Below are 23,670 nucleotides of genomic sequence, written 5' to 3' on the forward strand. Positions count from 1 at the left end.
CAGGCATGTTAGAAAAATATAAAAATTAACTTAAGAAATAATTTATAGCAAAAGAGTGTTTTATCACTATTTAATCACGATGGGCGGTTATACGTCGGGTGTAATAATATCACGAGGGCGCAGCCCGAGTGAAATTATTTGTACGACATATTACCGCCCGAGCGTATAAATAGTGTTAAAACACGGTTTTGCTATAAATTTTTCCGATTCTAATATGCCTTTAATCTAAAACAGTAGATAAAATATAGAAGCGCTCTTTCTTTGTCGCAACAAAAACTTTGACGTCACTGCACGTTAACGTGACATCATTCTAGCGTAAGATTGTTTTAACAGAGGCAGACATATATTAGAATGGAAAATAAATATTGAATAACCCTTTAATTTATACAGTTCTAGAGATTTTTGTTGTTGTTTAAGTATAAACAAAAATATGAATACAATATGCATAAAAATCATTTCATTATTTACTATATAATGTTATTACATGTATACATTTACAAATAAATAACAGACTTAGGCTATACATTTGATAGATTAATCCTTTCAAAATACAGTATAATATATAAATATCAGATTCTAGTGAGACTGATATAAGTATTGTCAACCCCAGAAACGGACTATCACCCGAGGCGGTGGAGAGAGTGATATCCAGGGAATATCACCCGAGGCGGTGGAGAGAATATCGCCCGAGGCGGTGGAGAGTGTGATGTCCAGGAAATATCACCCAAGGCGGTGGAGAGAATATCAACTCGAGGCGGCGGAGAGAGTGATATCCCGTTTCGAGGGTTGATAATAGTCATTTTATTCTCACCGGCACGTGGTGTTTATTTCATTATACCGGAAAACGTATAAAGTTTAAACTTATCTTTTGTAACAATTTAGAAATATTCAAGTAATTTTACACTAACTGAAATGGTTAACTATTAATTATATAGCAAAAATGCTGAATATGGTAACAGGCGGTCATATGACATGTGGCATTTGGTTTTGTGCAGTCATGAATAATAGTATATCAAACGGAGATTCACCGAGTCGTCTTTAAAGCACATCGTCATAAAAAGTGATACAGGCAAAGATCAAACAAATAAGACACTGAACAAACAATCGAACTGATCTTTGAAGGCAAGATTGGAACATATAAACCATCAATGAAATGGTTAAGTCACATGAATGACAGTTTTCTGTATCTGCGATCATGTCACTTATCCGAAATTTTTTGGCATTTCTCAAATACGCATAAATAACATAAAGAGTCCGAAAAATGAGGCACAGATGTAGGATTAAAGATTTTTGGACTTTTCACATATCTGTTATGGAAAACAGTTACATATTAGTAACCATTTAATTATGAGAAGAAACTGCAGTATGTTTCATTTTAATCAAAGAGTGCACATCGCTCCAACTCTTTTAAATACATCGTATGTGACAGATGAACTGTGTCCCAGTGCACTTGATTTTTAACACGTGATAACCACTTTTCAACACGAGGCCACATCGTGAATTTCGTGCCGGACCATTCTGCTTGTAATAAAATAGTCGCAACAAATGAATCGGCCACTGTGATTCTATTGCCTGTAAGAAACTGTGATTTTTCTAGATACTTTTTCTCAAGAATTTCCAGTTGACGACTCAGTAATTTTAGTCCATATTCTACAAGAGCTTCATTAGCCGTTTCCGACGGAAGTGCGTACTGTTCCAGGAATTGTGGGTAGATGTAGTTGTGGCCAACAGCTCTGAAATTGAAAACAAAAAATGGCAAAATTATAACAGTTTCAACTTTATGATATTTTGTTTAAGAAATCTATGTTGGTGACCCAGGACAAGAAAAACATGTGGAAAAGGTAATAAAATGTTTGAAAACAAAACGAAACACTACTTTATTATACTACTTCCTACTAAGTATTTCTCTGCTGAATGTTTATGTATTTAGAGTTCACTCTGGCAAAAAGAATGGTGATTTTTGAACTAAAATGAGTCCAGGTCGTGGTTAGTTTCCAAACTTATTTGGCAAAAAAATATCTATGAAGTGTTATATTAATTTCAAGCACGGGTGGGCACATGTAGCTTCGATAAGCAAGCCGGATTGATTCCTTACATGGCAACACGAACAAGACTTGATCGGCCTACAAAGTTTAAGCATACGGAGGTGAGAGACAAGTGGTTCGAAGTCAGTTGCTATAACCACTTGGTCACGAAGATTCCGGGTCTAGAAAATAACGGAGTAGTAATAAATCCTACCATTCCCTAGTAGATGCCTAGTTGGACTACTGACTACGTTACATTTCGTAGAATATTATACCATAAATATGTAACACAGCGGAAACTTAAACAAGATGGCTCCTATGTGTGGGTCTACGTAACTGAGTGGTAAAGGTCGCTAACAACGAATCACTTGCCCTTCACATACACGTATATGGGTTCGGAACTATGCTTTACCCTAGACCTGTTTCATATGCTATCCAAACTAGGTCCTGAAAGGTCTATGACACTACGGAGTTAATTTAGAAAACAACGTTAAGTCATTTTCACAAACATTGGGCATTTGACCACAAACCTGTGTAGTTCTGCGTTTGCCCAGCTGAGGAGAGACTCTGTGAGCAGTCGGTTCTGCAAGGTTAAACCATATCCACCATAATCTGTGTAATTTGTTGCCAGGTATGTCAAGATAGCAGGCCTGGAAGAGACAAACAGAAGGTGAAATGATGAAGATGACGATGATGTTGATGATGATGAGTTTATGCTATGATGATCAGGGAAGACGATGACAATAGTAATGATGACGATAATTAACATCATCATCATTATTATCACTACCACCACCAACAACACTATATCTACTATAATTATGTTTAGTACCTTTTGTGAAAAATATCAGAGAAATATATGATTTATGTAAAACAAGTTTTATCACTTAGTTTTGTTTAAATTTGCACGCAAGTCATAAAATCCGACATGTATTTAACGAATGAATTTAGAAGCTGCTGTAATACTCTAACAAATTGTATTAGCAGCTATTTTTGTTATACATTTTTGATGTAGTTACTACTACATTCAAGTTTGTATATCCACTTACGCTTCAAAAATGACGAATTCTCCATCTATAAGTACAGGCACTTCTCTGTGTGGATGTTTGCGTAGTGATTCTGGTAAGTTAGATTCCCCTTTTGAGAAATCCACGTCTATTAATATGTGGGGAATATTATGCTGTAATGAAATACATGTACATATAAATGTAAAAAAATGTAATGTTTGGTACTCTTTTCAAGACAGTTATGATATATAGGACTTCCGTGATAAAAAGGGTCAATAAAGTCATTGGGGAACTGGAAGAAGCTACACTGAATATGGGAAAGTGAAAGATAAATTGAACTATACTCGGTATTATCTTAGCATTTTTGTGACATAAAAAGTAAAACTGAATACCGCAGGAAATAAAACAAGCGCTGTCTCCTGTGACAGCGCACTCGACTATTCGATGCTGGATAGTGAAACTGGGCACATCTGAGAAAGCTGGAGCTGTCACTGGAGTGTTTAATGGCTCCAATGTCGATGAAGATATTGGACAACAGCTTGAGTCTGTGTCAAAAGTATTAAGTAATAAGAGAGATAACGTGTATCAAAACATTAGATAAGTATAATTTTTAAACAAATGGGGGCATAATTCATGAAATATTGGTGCAAGAGTGATGCACCTTGTGTCATATGATGTTGGTGATGATGTGGAACTACTACTTGAGGTTAGAATCAAATCCAATAAGTAATAACACAGATATAGTGAAAATGCATCAAAAGTAACCTTAAACTATAAGTAAAACGGAGCATAATTCATGTAAAATTGGTACCAGAGTTATGGACCTTGTGACATATGATGTGGGTGATAATGTGGAACAACTATTGTAAGTTTGAATCAAATCCATTCAGTAATAACTGAGATAGTGTGCAAGTGCTCCAAAACTTTAACCTGAAATTCTAAGTAAAAAGGGGAATAATTCATGAAATATTGGTGCAAGAGTTATGGCCCTTGTGTCATATGATGTGAGTGATGATGCGGATCATTTATTTTAAGTTTGAATCAAATCCTCTCTGTAATAACAGAGATATAAGGAAAATGCATCAAAATTAACTAAAATTCTAAGTAAAAGGGAACATAATTCATAAAAATAACTTGTAGAGTTATGGACCTTGTATTATATGATGTGGAACAACTATTACAAGTTTGAATCAAATCCATTTAGTAATAAATAAGACAGAGTGAAAGTGCATCAAAATTTTAACCCGAAATTCTAAGTAAAAGGTTGGGGGCGGGGGGGGGGGGGGTAATTTATGAAATATTGGTGTGCGATTTATGGCCCTTGTGCCATATGATGTGGGTGATGATGAGGCATAACTACTTTAAGTTTGAAACCAATCCATCAAGTAATTACAGACATAAGGAGAGAGTGCATCAAAACTTTAACCAAGGTGCGGACGCGGAGTCACAGTGTATAGACTCTCTGTACGCCCAAACGGAAGTCGCCAATAACTAGGCGTTCACTTTCGTTTTTCAAATTTTTGGAAGCTGTCGGTAGTCTGTATTTTCATGTTTTTCTGTGGCTATTTGAAATAAATATTCTTGTTGTATATATTTTTCAATGTATGATAAATGTCTCTACAACAAACTGCCGTTTAACAGACATTAACACATGAAATTAAAACGTATTTTCATTCAAAACCTAGAAGGTCGAAGCAAAAGACGATGTATTCAGGCTAAAATGCCCATTATTTAGGAACTGCGAGTGAAATACGTGTCAGAACCGCTTCTGAATGTTAAATTATAAATTCATGCAAATGAGTTTATACCTACAAATATGAATTTACAATCCTGAATAGTTTAAATATTGCTAAATTCAACATGCATATGAATTATACACTGAACGCCTAGTCGCAAATCTTTATAGAAAAACTGTCCCACTATTCGCCAAAACACTGTACGCCTATTCAATAACGAAATGACGAAGTGTTTGGGCTTGTATGCTCTATACACTGTACTTACTGAGTTTATAAATATAAGTTTTGTATTGTATTTTGCTTGTGACAGTGAAACAGTATTTACTAGTCTGTTTCACCAACGATGTCCTTGTCTTGGACAGGAAATAGAATCTGTATACGAGTTTCCGTTAACATACGAGAAAAATATGTATTTATTCCGCTCAGAAAAAAATAATTTCAAACACAATGCAGGTTAGAGGTTATTAGTACGCATTTACTGCGACTGAGCCGTGCTAGACTAATTAATTTGATAATTACGTACTAATAAACACTAACCTTTACGAAAAGTGGATTCGAAACTGCAGTAATAACATATAAACTGGTCAGTGACTGTTACGAAAACGAAAGAAATTATAACTATTACCTTTTAAATGTCGGTTGTAATAAAACAAAGTCAAATTATGGAAATATATGAATGAAAAGAAGTTTTGAATAGGCGTTCAGTTTTTCGACTAAGCGTTCAGTCCGGATTTTAGAAATAGCGATTAGTGGGCCAGTAATGTATCGACCAGTGGGACAGTGTAATCGGCATATATGTCTCAGAAAAACACATTTTCCTGAAAACGCATTCGTTACCATAGAGCCATGCTAGTATTTATTAATGCGTAAGATATTTATCTACGAAGTAGCAAAGGTTTCAATTCTTTGCAAAAGCTCAATATACATGTATTTCAAAGAATTGATAGTTTTATTACAAAATCGAACAAATACTCACACCGGATTCGACTTTAAATGAAGTATATTAAGAGTTTTAATATGCGTGTTTGGTATCTACGTAAACAGTAGCTCTTAAACAATATGTAGATAAAAAATACACTTACTTTATGCGATATTAACGAAATAAACAACGAAAATCCAAGCCATCCGCGACAGCAAAAATTTGTGTTTTGATTTCTGAACGCCTAGTTTTTGAGGACTTCCGGTCGGGCGTACAGAGAGTCTATACACTGTGGAATTGAAAGAAAATGAAAGATTTGCTACACTGAAATTTGGGATTATGTACGCTGAATATCGGGAAAGTTAAAGGTCAAGTTCTACGGAAATGAAAGGTAGACACCGCTGAATATTGTGGAATATGAATTGTGGAATATGAATTGTGGAATATGAAAGGTAGACACCGCTGAATATTGTGGAATATGAAAGGTAGACACCGCTGAATATTGTGGAATATGAATTGTGGAATATGAAAGGTAGACACCGCTCAATATTGTGGTATATGAATTGTGGAATATGAAAGGTAGACACCGCTGAATATTGTGGAATATGAATTGTGGAATATAAAAGGTAGACACCGCTGAATATTGTGGGATATGATTGTGAATTGTGGAATATGAAAGGTAGACACCGCTGAATATTGTGGAATATGAATTGTGGAATATGAAAGGTAGACACCGCTGAATATTGTGGAATATGAATTGTGGAATATGAAAGGTAGACACCGCTGAATATTGTGGAATATGAATTGTGGAATATGAAAGGTAGACACCGCTGAATATTGTGGATATAATGAACTGTTGTGGAATATGAAAGGTAGACACCCTGAATATTGTGGATATGAAAGTAGACACCTCTGAATATTGTGGGATATGAAAGGTAGACACCGCTGAATATTGTGGAATATGAAAGGTAGACACCTCTGAATATTGTGGGATATGAAAGGTAGACACCGCTGAATATTGTGGAATATGAAAGGTAGACACCTCTGAATATTGTGGGATATGAAAGGTAGACACCGCTGAATATTGTGGATATAGGTAGACACGTGAATATGTGGGATATGAAAGGTAGACACCGCTGAATATTTGGTGAAATAGAACGTGAATTGTGGAATATGAAAGGTTGACACCGACTGAATATTGTGGAATATGAAAGGTCACGTGAATATTGTGGAATATGAAAGGTAGACACCGCTGAATATTGTGGGATATGAAAGGTTGACACCGCTGAATATTGTGGAATATGAAAGGTTGACACCACTGAATATTGTGGAATATGAAAGGTCGACACCGCTGAATATTGTGGAATATGAAAGGTAGACACCGCTGAATATTGTGGGATATGAAAGGTCGACACCACTGAATATTGTGGAATATGAAAGGTAGACACCGCTGAATATTGTGGGATATGAAAGGTAGACACCTCTGAATATGGGATAGAAAGTCGACACCACTAAATATTGTGAATATGAAGTCGACATTGAATATTGTGGAATATGAAAAGTCGACACGCTGAATATTGTGATATGAAGGTCGACACATGATATTGTGGGATATGAAAGGTAGACACCGCTGATATTGTAGAATATGAAAACAAACTATGCTGAATATTTATGAAACGAAAAATGAACTAAACTGAATTCTTGGAAATTAAATATTATATTAACGACGTTGAATATTGAGAAAATGAAAGATAAGTGGAAAATCAAAGTTAAATTCATTCAAGATGTTTGACATACAGTTTTTTAGAAATAAATTACAGTTAATACCGCTAAATTGAGTTACTACAGTGGATATAGGTACTTGTAATAGAAAAGCATGCAAAGTAACCCACGCTACCCATGATCGTGTCACCAGATTTAATTTTTGTTTTCGAAACAATACGAAAAGACTAATACTTTTGAAAACACTTAAGTCTTCCAAATCTGAGTCAGATCTAGTATCTCGCTCTCTCTTTCTCTCTCAAGACGGATTTCATGTATAACATTGGATCATGGTGTAAGATCTAATTAGTTATATTGATAAAGATTGGAAAGTCAAGATATGGATAGAGGGTTGTCAGATAACTGCAAATCTTCACTAAGACGTTTTAATACCATTATAGTATTATTTACCCTTTATCCCGCCTGTACGTAGCAGTCGAGTCATTAGGGACCACCCGCCCCTATGTTTAAACAGAAAGATTGGGTACGACTTTATTCTGCGTCCTCTAATCATTAACTACAACAGTGTTACACGACAATAGTGGCGAAAAATGACCAGGTCAAGATATACTGTTGCCTAAATAAAGCGTGGCCGGAATCCCCTTGGACAGGAACTCGATAGCCATTACTTCAAAATATTAGTCATAGAAAACTTTAAAAAATATAATATAATATAAAACCCAATATTGTTCATACTTACCATAACTTTCGACTCTTAACAATATACTTATAAAATTGGGATTGTCTTGAAGTATCAAACAAGTGGAATGGTGATTAATGCACAAAAAGTGTTCAAAATATAAGCGTCAAGCTGTTTCGACTATCTTATAACTCTGGAATAAGTTTACGAAAAGAAAAATGAGTATCTCAAACCTGTAATAAGTAAAACCAGACAATCCGACAGGCCGGGTTAATCCTGATTAAGTACAACTCTAGCGGCCTTCGGTGAACCCCGTTTAGTCCATTCATTTTCCCTGAAAACACGGCTGTTGAATGCCGACGGAATTTTCCGTGATATTTCGCTTCTTTTTCAATGTTCTCTTCATCTGACATGATTTTCGCACTTCTTGAATGTCAATATGTGACACTATGCTAGATTTCTTCAAAGTTTGTTGCTGTTTGTTTTAATGTTTTTCACACACGTCTGATATGTCTTCTTTCACAAATAAAATGGTGTCAAATTTCCATCATAAATACTTGTCCTTTGAATTTTTCAAATTGATATAATTCATTCCTTTGAACGCTGAAAATAAAACGAAACTGGATTGAATTAAGTACGCATTTTCCTTTCAATTAAACCTTTTAAAACTGTATAAATGTGCGTGTTGTTTCGCATATTTTTCACAAAATGTCAATAAATCCTAAAGTGAAAAGGTCCTAACATGTTATATTTAGGACAAAGATTATAAATCTTCTTTTATTGTAACTTCCAACAAAAGGTACGTAATTATTTTTAGCAAAATATTGGTAAATCACTTAAACAACAACCATTATTGTCTTTTTATATACTTTCACGTATAAATATATATCGCATGAAAAGCATGGCAATTTTACTTGCGATTTATGGAAAGAAGAAAATAGCCATACAGAAATTCTTTGACTGTACGTGTTACGGCGTTTTTAATAAGAAGTTTCAATATCATCTAAGCACCATTTTGTGATATCTTTAAGACTTTTTTTAAGAAAGAAACATATCTTAAATAGCCAGATCCCTATAAGAAATATGTATTTTATTGGGGTTCATTTTATTGTTTTGATAAATTTATGAAAGCATCGAAAAATCTCAGCATTTCTTTTGGTTTCAATATAATTTCTAGTTTAACAGTTTTATTTGATATTATAGATTCAGATTTCAGATTCAGATTTATTGGCATATCGGCATATACAATATACCTTTGACCATTTACAGAAATAAAAAGGATGGCCAAGATATCAAAAAATATACAGTAAAAAAATAACTATAGGTTCTAAATATATACATTAATCATTAAGAAGCAGCAATATCTGTAAGTTTTTCCTTTCTTAATTGCATAGCATAATATACATATTTGGCTGTATTTCTAATATTTTTATCATTACTTGAAGATAATGTCCTTGTAAATTTATTTATACTATAAATATATAAATAAGATATTATAATAGGACGTTCTGAACCATTTTTAAAACTGTGTGTAGCTTAAGCTTCATTTTCAATGTATTTTTGTTTCGCAGATACGGCAATGGGAGAAAGATGTATTTTTTTAAACTTGCATTTCTAATTTATACCGGTTTGATATATGAGCCGTGCCATGTGAAAACCAACATAGTGGGTTTGCGACCAGCATGGATCCAGACCAGCCTGCGCATCCGCGCAGTCTGGTCAGGATCCATGCTGTTCGCTAACGGTTTCTCTTATTGCAGTAGGCTTTAAAAGCGAACAGCATGGAGCCTGACCAGACTGCGCGGATGCGCAGGCTGATCTGGATCCATGCTGGTCGCAAACTGGTCGCAAACCCACTATGTTGGTTTTCTCATGGCACGGCTCATATGATTGTTAATGTAAACAAGTTTAACAAATATAATGAAGTAGTCCTTATATTCAAAACAACTCCATCTTATTTGGAAAACTAGGGTAGGAAAATCAAAATATAAGAATACGTGCAGTGAAAATCTAACTGACTCACAGTCCATGAATAAGTACAAATAAGTACAAATGATCAAATATAAAAAAATTTAAATATTAAAACCGGATTAACTACCTTTTATAGTATAATTCTAGTTCAGTAACACAGTCTGAACTGCATGTAAATATTCACACGCAACGGTTGATATTTTGCCAGTATATTTACAATTATAGATCACATATTTTATTTTTAAAGAAAATTACTTTTAGACCAATAATCATTGTGAAAAAAATTTCAGTGCAATCGACCGATTTCATTTGAATGACCTTCATCCATTTCGAATGTCGCAATATATTACAGTACGTCTTCGAGAGCGGATATTTTAAAGTGTATGTGAGTCTTAATATGAATGAATGGCTCGTTTCTATTTTCTTGAAATTTTGGGTTGTTATTATCAAAATATTGTTTTATATGTAAGGAAAAAGCAGCAATATTAAATATATTAGATGAGCGCAAACATAATGTACAATACTCATTTTTATAGATAAATAACTAATAAATACATGATAATAAATAATACTTACACAATGTTCTGTAGCGTCTCAACTGTAAAAAGAAGAATTTAGAAGAAAAAAAAAATTCTGCTATCCTCTGTCAAAAACATTGTTATGAGAATACACGTGTATTTCCTATATCTGTCTATCCTTTACTTCCAAGTTGACTTAAATATCCTTTCTTTAATCCTATGTAGGATTGGGTCTTGTTTTATTTTTGTTGAAGTTATTAAATGTTTGTGTCAAGTGTCTAAGGTAAATAATCAGAAATGAAAATATTTATACTTTAAACTGTTAAAGGTAGTACACTGCTTGCCAATATTCAAGATTTTAAGATGAAAATATTTTTAGGACAAATTATTGTTTGGCCTTGTTATTATTAGCAATTGGTTTAGTAAGTCAGTTGTTCAAGGTCCAAAACTAACCGTGATCAGTTTGTATAAACTCATATTTAGCTCTGATTTTATGACGTACACGGATTTTTATAAGGATTTTACATTGAAAGTCTTAATTTGAATTTGAAAACGCTGCTTTAAAATACAGATGATCCTGCAACTATTTTTAGTGTGTCACTGTTAGTAGGTGCGGATGGAAATAGCCTGCTGAAGAAAGACGGTAACGTTACACGAGAACCAGATATTTCAATCCGCATAAACAAGCAGTGGTATTTTCATTTTCTCTACAAATAACGGAAAGAATGAAATAGAATGAAGCAAACATTTCTTCTTTACACTATTTTCTTATGGAAGCGTATCAAAAAATGTAAATAAAGTGCGAGAGTTGCCCTGCAACCAGGGGTACCGAGCTTCAACAAGTCCACTGTTGATTTGAACATCATTTACAATATTGAAAGTGATATACACTTACCAAGTTCTAGGTTACAAACAGACAAATTAAAACTTTAACAAACCTCTCCCATTTTAACTTTTTTTATGAAAGCAATTTTTGCGATGCATTCATTATAAGAAATCCATAAATAACTGGGGTCTTTACAAACTATTTTCATTGCGCTACAGCCTTTGAAATTATTTAATCCATAATATATTACCATACAAAAGCACATGCACTTATTATTCTATGACAAACGACCTTAAATTTCGTATCTCATTAAACAAATACCATAAAGGCTTTAACAGAATAGATGACCTCTTGGAATAGCTCCGTTTGATATGCATGGTATATCAAGATTATTTGATAATTAAATCGGTTAATCGTGTAATGGCGTTATAAAAAATATTTTATCCGAGTGTCATAAATTGTCTATCATTAAATATCGCGGCCATTAAATTTCGTGGTCTTAACAAAAGAAATAGTTATTTCGCGGGCACATGAATTTGTGGATTTTACAAGTTTAAGATACAATTAATGGAAGATTTATTCATTCGTATGGATGGGCGTAACCATGAAATCAATGAAAATCAGTCCCCAGTATCAGTACGCGTAAACTTCCAGGCCCTGACAAACTATTGCTTGTAAATTCTAGGATATTCTTGGATGTTTCTATGGACTGAAGGGTGGTCCTCACGGTAAGTTGCCATTCAAAGTATACGTATTTGTTGTTTTCGGAACAAACAAAAACTACCAACCGAATGAAATAATACATACATGCGTATGGAAGTTTTCAAAATGAACAAAAAAGACAACAAACAAACAAACAAGAACACATCTTCTTTACGTTGAAATAAAGTAAGTTACCATCTCTGTGAGATATCATTTTGTCTTTGAAAATAAGAATGATGGGCCAACAGTTGCGGTGGGCGCATCCTTTTTTCTCTTAACCCATCTTAGAGTCCTAGGCTGGTTCTCTGTCCCCTAACATTTCTAAAACATTCATTTTCTAAGATTTACAACCAATTTAGTTCTGACATATTTTGTCAATCTACAATTAGAATACACTCCTGTGAATCAATAACGCTATATCATATCGAGTTTCGATTAAAAAATATTTTCACTTTGTACAATAATTGTTTTCTTATAATTATTTCAACCCATTTAGTTCTTCTTGTGACAAGACAAGACAAGGCCGCCACTTTTACTGGATTTGTATACCTCTTATTTTAAAATGAAGTACACTTGTATTTGAAATGTCGATAAAAATGGTTTCCTTTTTGATCCACATTACTGTGACAAGGTTTGACATAACATTCATATTATACGTTATTATACAGAGAACTCCTGTATACATGTACATGTATATATATTGAAAATGTCAGCCATTTTGGATTAAAATTACAATTTTGTCTTAATTTGATGGGGTGTGTATAAACTGTATCAATAGTCAAATATTGAAAACACTTCTTCAAACAATTCCATGTTTTGGCAATGAAAATGATAATTTGATTTAAAGTTGAAAAAATTTATACAACGACACTTGGAGATATTTAAAATGACGTATTGCGAAAAAAGCGAAACTCGCAAATACTCCCCCCCCCCCCCCCAAAAAAAAAAACAACAACAACAAAACACAACAGGTAACTATGGTGACCGATTAAGCACATTTCGTTTCATCGCGATGGCGTGCACGCGTTTTATGTAGCACATTTCGTTGTGTCGTCCTGGCCCGCCATAACGAAATATTGAAAGTTTTGTGTGTCGTTTTTGCGCACGCGACATATCAAAACATACAACACATTCGGAATGAAGCATTCTCACGGTGGTTAATCAAAACGGCTTCTATACGATTTTTTTTTTTTTGCGTCCCGCTGCTTCTTTACGAAAATGCATCGGTTTCTATACGCATATAAACACCTGTCAAAAATGAAAGACACGGGGAAATTTGTGAAGGAGAGTCAGAAAAACATGTAAGTTGCTAAATTGTTTTATTTCACGGAACACTTTGAAGAATAAGATGTAGAATTTTGCTCTATTTCTTTGATACTACCTTGGAGTTAACATAAACTAAGGAAAAGAAATAACCCACTGCAAACCCACGTGATACAAATGTGTAAACTAAAATGGTTTTGAGGTTTATCAAAGATTTAAGAAGTAAATCCTGGTTGTCATCGATGCAAACTGCCATAGACTTTGTCTGTGATGAAAAAAGAATAGTTTTAATAGCTTCCAATTGCATTTATATAGCCGTAAACAATGATCGCATGAGCTACGGATAATATACGATATTTTGTTTTGTTATGAAATTGTGGCACCGGCTAACACACGAAAACTTCGGACAATATACGAAAAATGTCTAAAAGTCCTAGTATCTTTCTAGAATTACTAGATCTAATCATACGTTGGAAGTAAGCGACACTCTTTAGAATGGGTGCCGACTATCATGTCTAACTATAACCTGCACTTTTATGCACAGATCCCAATCGTATCTCGTTTTGAATAACATACACCCCGAAAATCATGTTTACTGGACACTTTACCTGATGTATTTATAAGTGATCATAAAACTATGTACAGGCATAAATAAAGTACACTAACGCTTTTGCAACTGTCAAGAACAACTATTTCACAATAATATGGTTGGATAAAGTTACCTTAAAACCGTTTTACATGTCCGACGCTCATACGGGAGCAATGTGGATCCCGAAGTTCAGCGGCTCGATTTCACTTCAGATTGTACGGAATAAATTCTAACTGAATATTTTCTTATAGATAAATCAATAATTTATCAGTATATTAGCTAATTCAGTTAAAGGGCAAGGAAAGCCTGACAGTAATCAACCATCCTCAAGCCTTACATAACGTTGAAGGAATTTTTAAAATCGGACCACTGTTAAAAAGATATGGCAGTTCGAAATTAGAGAAGAAAATGGCAGATACAACAGGTAGCTATTTTAGTGTCTATATGACGTAATGTACACACTCCTGAATTCTTTATTTAGTAAATAAACTTTTAAACAGATTAATTTCACATGTTTCTTGAGTGTAAGATGTAACACATGGTAATTTCTTTCGTTATAGCTGAAAAGAAAACGTAGAGAAATTACTTTACAGAAATAAGTAAATACAGTTCAGATATGTATCTCGAAACTGAATAAATCCGCCTTTTTGTTTATTGCTGCCATGGAAACAAAATGGCCGCCATTTGTTATCAAATATCTAAATGCTCGTATTAACCTTATCATTTTTAAGCCGTTTTTGAAAATTCTTTCACTTCTTTAAATGATTTATGAAACCCTTGCAGACGAAATTATCATAAGAATAACATTGCCTTTTGCTTTAATCCCTTTTCTTAACACAGTTCGACCATATAATTATATGGTCGCTTACAGCCGATTTCCATATGTTTTTCTGCTATTGCTGGTTAGGCCAAAGAAGTATAAAATATCTCTTTGGTTAGGTGTAAAGGTTTAACCTCTTGATAAGCTGTAAAATATCCGGTCTGAAAAAAGAAATAGACAAACTTTTTCGCCGAATGAGTAAGGCTAAGTAACTTTCGTATTTTATTTTTTTTGTATTTCAGATTGAAAGGAGATGACGCTCTAGATTGTGGTTTTACAATCCTAAGTTTTTGTCCTATCTATGAGGGGAAAACAAACAAAAGGACATTTTTTTCGTATTTAAAAGCTGGCTTAGCTTTCCAGCATCAAAGACATTGCAAGAGAAATTAACTGTGAACATTTACAATGGAAGATATTATCTGAATTGCCATGATTTTGTTGGTCTTCACAGAAGCTACATGTAGACTCTGCTACTTCACACGTAGACTCTGCTACTTCACAATTAACTACTTAATAAAATGACCGTAGCCCCAGATGACCTCATGCCAGTTTGCATTGCCATTAATATCTGCAAATCATCCGTTGCTGTTATCGGGAGGATTCACCATTGATCACTTATTCGTACCAGCGCTTTTTCATGCCTTTCTTGCTTTTTTGTTTTTATACCTAAGTAGATTTTTACCAGTTTTAATCTGAAACAGACGCTGCAAAAAAGTAAATGTTCTCTTTATCTATATATCATTTCGTATAGCAATCGATGCCAACAGTTTCGTTACATATCCGGTGCCTTAATCGTATATTACCCACTTCCTTTAAAAATCCTCCTGATTTACAAAATATCGAGCATATAATCCATTTTTGTTATCTTCTGTGGACAACTGCCGAAAAAACAATGTTAACTAACACAAAAACGCTATCATACATGGTACAGTTTTATTCCAAAACACGCAAAAACGAGGAATTTTCCATCGTCGGTAATCACTCGCACACGATCTCGGTCATAATTGTTGGCTATATTTTAGTAATCGATACTTGCCTCGGGTAAGTATTTGTTGAAATACGTACATAAATGTTCTACATGTTCCGTGAAGTTGCAGTTGAAGGGAAAACATAATTACTTTTGAAATTACCCAACATTTATTGATGTGTCCGGTCCGAATGTTTACGTTTTTATACGTACAGAAACCTTTGCATTTTCGTATAGAAGCGACGGAACGCAAAAAGTTTCGTATAGAAGCCGTTTTGATTAACCACCGTGATTCTATTGCGTGTTGGCACGCGCGCCATCTGCAAACGTTTCGTGCTGGCGCGCACGCTGTTTTGTGTTGGTGTGCAAGCCACAAAAAGTTCGTTTTGGTATGACGAAATAAAATGTTTCGTTGTCTGGCGTTGATACGCGTGACAGGACGACAGGACGAAATAATATCACAGTGTATAGACTCTCTGTACGCCCAAACGGAAGTCGCCAATAACTAGGCGTTCACTTTCGTTTTTCAAATTTTTGGAAGCTGTCGGTAGTGTGTATTTTCATGTTTTTCTGTGGCTATTTGAAATAAATATTCTTGTTGTATATATTTTTCAATGTATGATAAATGTCTCTACAACAAACTGCCGTTCAACAGACATTAACACATGAAATAAAACGTATTTTCATTCAAAACCTAGAAGGTCGAAGCAAAAGACGATGTATTCAGGCTAAAATGCCCATTATTTAGGAACTGCGAGTGAAATACGTGTCAGAACCGCTTCTGAATGTTAAATTATAAATTCATGCAAATGAGTTTATACCTACAAATATGAATTTACAATCCTGAATAGTTTAAATATTGCTAAATTCAACATGCATATGAATTATACACTGAACGCCTAGTCGCAAATCTTTATAGAAAAACTGTCCCACTATTCGCCAAAACACTGTACGCCTATTCAATAACGAAATGACGAAGTGTTTGGGCTTGTATGCTCTATACACTGTACTTACTGAATTTATAAATATAAGTTTTGTATTGTATTTTACTTGTGACAGTGAAACAGTATTTACTAGTCTGTTTCACCAACGATGTCCTTGTCTTGGACAGGAAATAGAATCTGTATACGAGTTTCCGTTAACATACGAGAAAAATATGTATTTATTCCGCTCAGCTTGACAGGACACTGTTTTTGTTTTTTTTCTTTGTATTTTAGCTCGATAATTCGGGGAATAGCGGTGCTTTTCTACTAGCCCCGGCTTTGGTTAAAGTTAAGTTTTTTGGCAGCCTTTTTTTCTGTCACATCTTTTTTTAACTGTTGCTTATACCTTACTGTAATTTCACATAAACATTGTGCAAACAAAGCCTTTTCAGCTTGACTATTCGAAGAATAGTCAGCTATTCTACTCACCCTGGCGTCGGCGTCGGCGTCACACCTTGGTTAAGTTTTTGCATGCAAGTACATACAGCTATCATTTCAAGGCATATAGCTTTGAAACTTATTTTTTTCTTTTTCTATATCAATTACCAACCTCACTGGGTCAAGTCCCATAACTCTGGCGTGTATTTTGGGCAAATTATGCCCCCTTTAGGACTTAGAAAATTCTGGTTAAAGTTTTACATGCAAGTTACTATCTCCAAAACTAATACAGTTATTGAATTGAAATTTCACAAGTGCCTTTGGGGTTATAAAACTGGTTGATAGCAGCAAGTCCATAACATGTTGGTCAAATTATATCCGCTCTATATAGGAGCCAGGTCATTTTCCGCTTGTTCTGTAGCGATTACTGAAATAATTTTTAATGCAAACGAAAAAGAATTGGATACTAGCTTCGATCTGCTTGATTTTGACTGATATCAGCGGTTATTTGGAGCCGGATATTAAAATAAACAGAAATTACAAATAGCCGCGCCGACGGCAGCTGTTTCTTCTGTGAATTATGATAAGTCCACGTCATAAAGTCCGAACAAGTCTCTGAGATGCCGGAAATGGATCAAGCACTGAGTTGGGCCACTTAACGATTATATGAATGATGCGTTAGTGTAAAGAATCTAGTCATTATTACAAAAAAATAATTTCAAACACAATGCAGGTTAGAGGTTATTAGTACGCATTTACTGCGACTGAGCCGTGCTAGACTAATTAATTTGATAATTACTTACTAATAAACACTAACCTTTACGAAAAGTGGATTCGAAACTGCAGTAATAACATATAAACTGGTCAGTGACTGTTACGAAAACGAAAGAAATTATAACTATTACCTTTTAAATGTCGGTTGTAATAAAACAAAGTCAAATTATGGAAATATATGAATGAAAAGAAGTTTTGAATAGGCGTTCAGTTTTTCGACTAAGCGTTCAGTCCGGATTTTAGAAATAGCGATTAGTGGGCCAGTAATGTATCGACTAGTGGGACAGTGTAATCGGCATATATGTCTCAGAAAAACACATTTTCCTGCAAACGCATTCGTTACCATAGAGCCATGCTAGTATTTATTAATGCGTAAGATATTTATCTACGAAGTAGCAAAGGTTTCAATTCTTTGCAAAAGCTCAATATACATGTATTTCAAAGAATTGATAGTTTTATTACAAAATCGAACAAATACCCACACCTGATTCGACTTTAAATGAAGTATATTAAGAGTTTTAATAGGCGTGTTTGGTATCTACGTAAACAGTAGCTCTTAAACAATATGTAGATAAAAAATACACTTACTTTATGCGATATTAACGAAATAAACAACGAAAATCCAAGCCATCCGCGACAGCAAAAATTTGTGTTTTGATTTCTGAACGCCTAGTTTTTGACGACTTCCGGTCGGGCGTACAGAGAGTCTATACACTGTGAATATTATATATCCGAGTGCACGCCAACGCGACATAACATTTTATTTCGTTTTGTTAATGGCGCTAATGCTAGCGCGAAATAAAACGTTTCTTTCTGTCCCTTTCTATGTTTCGTTATGTCGCGTTGCTGGTTTCGTTTTGTCGCGTTGGCGAAATGTACTGTCGTGACATCACAAACTGTTCTAAATCAGCCAACATTAGTAACGGGTTTTGTTGATCAAACAGTGGAACTTTCATACAGATTCAGGGGGAAATACATGTATTTGTTATAACTGCATGTTTTAAAACAAACTACGAAATATTCTGGAAGATGGTTTAGCAATAATTTGCAAAACAACAACAAAAAATCCATCCTCGTTTTAACATTTCTTAGCTTACGAGTAAAGTTACGGAATCCTGTCACGATACTAGTCACGATCGTATCTCACTGAACATCAGTATTTGTGTGCTTGTTTTTCTTCCAGGAAGTAGTCTCTATACTGATTCAAATAGATTTAAAACGGTTTCATCACACTTGAGCTAAACCTTGTGTAAAACGAGCGGCCGGCATTTTAGTAACATGCAACCATTTACGAAAATGATTTGATAAAATATTATTATTAAAAATTAATCCAAAATGAAATATAAGCTTCATTTCAAGAAGCTTATTATTTCACTAGGTATTTTTCATTTTGTCTTGATTTGCGATAAAACATGTTATTTTCACCAGTCCAGTCATATCTTTACCCCTGTCTGGAGACCATCGTACAACTCAATGTCAAGAAGGAACTTGGTCAGAATGTTTGTTTCGATAGCATACAATCTTAGAAGAGCTTGGTACGGATGGGGTCAAAATAAGATCAATAGGTCAAATACTAGAAAACCTTATTATATCTAAAACAACAAATTAGAAAGTCTGAGCGTATATGGAGACGTTACGGTAAAACAGATCAGATTAAGTTGTATCAAGCAGTTATGAAACGAACAAAATTTTGAAATGAACGTCAAAAGAGAAACACACTCAGTGAAGAAGATAGAGAACGCTAAAGGTGATTCCAAAACTCTGTATGGATTAGTATCTGAAATAACTGGTACCAAATCTTAAAACCCACTGCCTCATGGAGAGTCTATTTCATTGGCCGAACGATTTGCTGACTTTTTCATGGCAAAAAATCTTAAAAATTCATCAATCCCTAAGTGAATACCAAAACTTTGAACCTCAAGTAAGGGATATACAAAATGCAGAAAATTTACTGAGTTGACACAAGATGAAGTGAAAAATCTCATCAGTGAATTGAATACTACGTCTTCAGAGCTAGTTATTTTGCCAACACGTATTCTGAAATCATATGTAGATGATCTTCTCCCTAGTACCACTAAATTGGTGAATCTCCCTCTCTCAAAAAAAAAAAAAAAAAAAATCTTAAGACACTGTATTCTAGAGACTTCAGGGCATTGTTTTATTTTATTTTTTTTTTCGATAATTGTTTTATATGCGATAACAGCAGTTTATAAATTTTTGTAAATGTTTTTTACATTTCAACATTTATATTTTTGAGGTTTGTTAAATTAAATGTACTTGCTGGTACAGGCTCTATGGGTAGGGTAGGGTAGTGTGTAGTATTTCTTTTTTAAATAGTAAGTGGTGGCATCATTAACCAGGTGTGGCGGGGATGAATCTCTATATGCAGTCCGTCTGGGCGTACCAAGTAAGGTTTTAAGCACTGCACTGGTGTTCAGCAATAGGGGTAAAATGGCCTCAGGGGGCAGGCTGCGGTCATGACTGTTTGTTTGGATAAGTAATAAGATGTCTCGTAAAAATTGTGCACAAGGAAAGTTCGCCGTGCGCACGTGATAACTAAGCCGCGAGCAGGAACTAGTATGATTCAATATTCGAACGTCTCCCTAGGCGCGTTATAATTATGTCTCCCCCAATTGGGGATGGCATACAGTTTTTGCCCTGTCCGACCGTGAGTTCGTCCGTCACACTTCATTTCCGGTCAATAACTGGTGGACCATTTGACCTAGATAGGTCTTACGGAGTAGATGAACTCATCGTTTTTTTGGTCACTCGATCAAGGTCAAAGTAACAGGGGTCTGAACATGGAAACCCGCTTCTAATCTATAACTTGAGAACCACTTGACCAAGAACGTTGAAACTTCATGGGATAATTGGACATGCCGAATAGATGAACCCTATTAGATATCAGTCACTAAGACAACATCAGTGTCTAACTGACTTCCCCTCCTGCTCCCTATTGGCTCCTCGCCTATTAGTACCACGCTTTAGGGGAGACATGTGCCTACAAAAGCATCTTCTAGTTTTTATCAGTATCACATCATTTTTTGCGATATGAAAAAGTTTCATCAATCGGAAGAAATAAAAATAAGAACGTTGATAGAATTTTGGTACAGAGTGTCATTGCTCATTTAGTTGAAACAAATTTATTTTAGCTCGATTGTGAGTCCGCATCTGGGATAAAATAGCACTGGTGCCAATTGAGATATGGCTGTCGAACTCACGACCCCTAGGTTAAGCAACTGACACTTTTACCACTGGACCAACGGTCTCCATTGTTGGTTAATGTGAGTTTTATCACCTATATGGTTTTCGTTCTGTTTGTTAATAATGTAATAAGTATACGCATCTCCCATGCAGTTTTCTTCTATTCCTAGTCTAACATACAGTTTTGCGCTTTTAATCTACATTTTTGAGAAACGAGAGGGCCACGATGACCCTTTATCGCTCAATCGCTCACTTGAATAATTGTACATGTTTTAAGTACTATAAAATTAGAATATAGCTTTCTGGACTAAATCAGAGCCCGTTTCCCTGGTGTGTTAATAGAGCAATATGCCTCATAATCGGATAGGGCCAAATAAAATCTGCAACAGTTTAATGAAGATTGGTAAGAAAACTTAAAACCTCTTTAATGTTGTCAATGTGATATATGGCGACTTTGACTAATTACTTTTGGTATTTCAAGAGCTCATTGTTTTTCATTAGATCTACATTTTAGATGTAGTATTGTGTGACGTTCTTTTTAAATCTCGTATATATGAATGATAACATTGCCTTTTAGATGGATACAATCATGATTACTTTAATTGACAAAATTACAAAATCTGCGACTTACCTTTATTATCAATTTTTGTATAATGTACAATTTTGTCCATGTACAAATCAAACACGCGCAATGTATTGTCGATTTTCACTGTCTAAAAATTTTGATTCAGAAAAACAAATATTCGCTGTCTGTTTTGAGAACTCAGTTTCACCAGTCTTTTCAAAATGGATGCCTATATCCACATATTACAATTAATATACTCATTTGAAAGCTAATTTCTAAGCACTGTATACTATACCACATAATACGGCTTTTGTTTAGTTTTACAGTTGGCTTTGCTCCTTTGGTCTTGCATTAGACAATTTATTGGACAGTTTCGAGGAGACCTTGTGACCATTAAAATTTACTGCCAGTCGCACAAGGATTACTTTAACAAGGAAATGTCTGATAAATGTGTTAACAATGTATGATTTACTGTGAATTTGATTTATTTAAGGGCCATAATTCTGGTGATATTGGAACAGTCTTGTACCCTTTTGAACTTGCACAAAATATCTTGTGACCATATACATTTTGTACAAGTGCCATAAAGTTTGCAAATAATATCCAAGGGTAATTGAAGCAATTTAACTTTTTGGTAATCCTGGTTCTGTGTTAAAAATATACTAGTATCGTAGGATCCGAGATAAGACGATGCTGACTAATTCAAAAGTCATACTGTAGTAGGGTAGAGTGTAACGGTGCACTTGTACCTCCTTGCTATTGAGCTAGCTTTTACAGCCACGTGGTAGAGTGTTCGCCTTGAGCGTGAGAGGTCCCGGGTTCGATTCCCGGTGAGGCCTGAAGTATTTTCAGCTTGTAACATTTGGCGCCAAACGTAAATAATTCAAGAGTAGATATGAATGGACACATTGGAACGTCCCACCGAGGTTCAAACTCCTGGAATTCGAGGACGAATTCTAAAATGGAGGGAGTGTGTGTAGTAGGGTAGAGTATAATTAAGGGTGCACTTATACTTCCTTGCTATTGAGCTAGCTTTTATAGTCACGTGGTAGTGTCCGCCTTAGGTGTGAGAGGTCCCGGGTTCGATTCCCGATCAGACCTGAAGTATTTTTTCAGCCTGTTACAATACTGTTCGAAATGGTCAGGTTTGTAACATATTTGCTTAAGAAACGTGGCATCTATGGCGTGTAAACAACGCTGGTCAAAATAATTCGACGTTCAGATTGTTTTATATTTGTGACGGGGCAATCTAAACGTCAAAACTTTGTAGGACCAAAATAATGGAGGATAAATCACAGGATAGATACATTTATGTTTTATTTGAATTTATGGTCAATTCGTGCATAATCGGCATTTAAACCTTTCGAGTGTTTAACGCGAGTGGGGATATTGTCCATATGAAAAACTGAATTATCTCAGTACTTCCTAGGATCGCGTCAAATTTGTTGGACTAGTAACAATGCAGTATAATATGACAAAGTCATAGGTCATCATTCCGGTAAAAAGTCTTAAGCAATCTTGAAGGGGAGTGATGGTCCAATGGTTAAGATTTTGGCCGCTCAACCCGGAGGTCATGAGTTCGGTTTCACTGCACTGGGTGACAACCTTGCCTTGTTATATGACTTCAGTATAGCCAGTCAACCCGGAGGTCATGAGTTCGGTTCAACTGCACTGGGTGACAACCTTGCCTTTTAGTTTAAACATATTATATTGTGCCTTTTTTATAACATGTACCTTGCCTTTTCATATGACATCAGTATGGTTTTCTGGGAAGCGAATAGATAATTCACGAACCTGTATTCAAAACATGTTTACGGGTTAATATGTCAAAATTGCGATAGACTACGAGAATTTATTTATGTTTTCATGTAGTTAAACACTTACTGGATCGATTGCCGTCAATAGTCAAAACTCCTCAGTCATTCGGACCTCGTGCAACAGTTTTGGTTGTAATGGGACACTACTTTGTAGTAATTGATTGCAGATGCTTTTTTGAGTTGTCCTTCTTGTCAATTAATTTGCG

The 23,670-nt window shown here is 34.9% G+C and overlaps 1 protein-coding gene across 4 annotated transcripts; it reads right to left on the minus strand.

Moving 5' to 3' along the window:
- Nucleotides 1–363: 363 nt before the first annotated feature.
- Nucleotides 364–11,675, minus strand: LOC123548652 (glutathione S-transferase theta-3-like). Of its 4 annotated transcripts, none has more exons than XM_045336117.2 (6): nucleotides 11,515–11,675; nucleotides 10,635–10,854; nucleotides 8,321–8,690; nucleotides 3,074–3,204; nucleotides 2,555–2,674; nucleotides 364–1,733 (listed from the first exon to the last, which is right to left on the minus strand). In XM_045336117.2, exons 3-6 carry the CDS (start codon nucleotides 8,498–8,500, stop codon nucleotides 1,376–1,378), a joined length of 789 nt encoding a protein of 262 aa, XP_045192052.2. In that variant the 5' UTR covers nucleotides 8,501–8,690; nucleotides 10,635–10,854; nucleotides 11,515–11,675; the 3' UTR covers nucleotides 364–1,375. The 4 variants fall into 4 exon arrangements, with proteins under 4 accessions (XP_045192052.2, XP_045192051.2, XP_045192054.2 ...); XM_045336116.2 differs by having other exon boundaries at nucleotides 11,472–11,675; XM_045336119.2 differs by lacking the exon at nucleotides 10,635–10,854.
- Nucleotides 11,676–23,670: the final 11,995 nt, after the last annotated feature.

Source organism: Mercenaria mercenaria, chromosome 6 (genome assembly GCF_021730395.1).
Source record: "Mercenaria mercenaria strain notata chromosome 6, MADL_Memer_1, whole genome shotgun sequence".
Taxonomy (NCBI): Eukaryota; Metazoa; Mollusca; class Bivalvia; order Venerida; family Veneridae; genus Mercenaria; species Mercenaria mercenaria.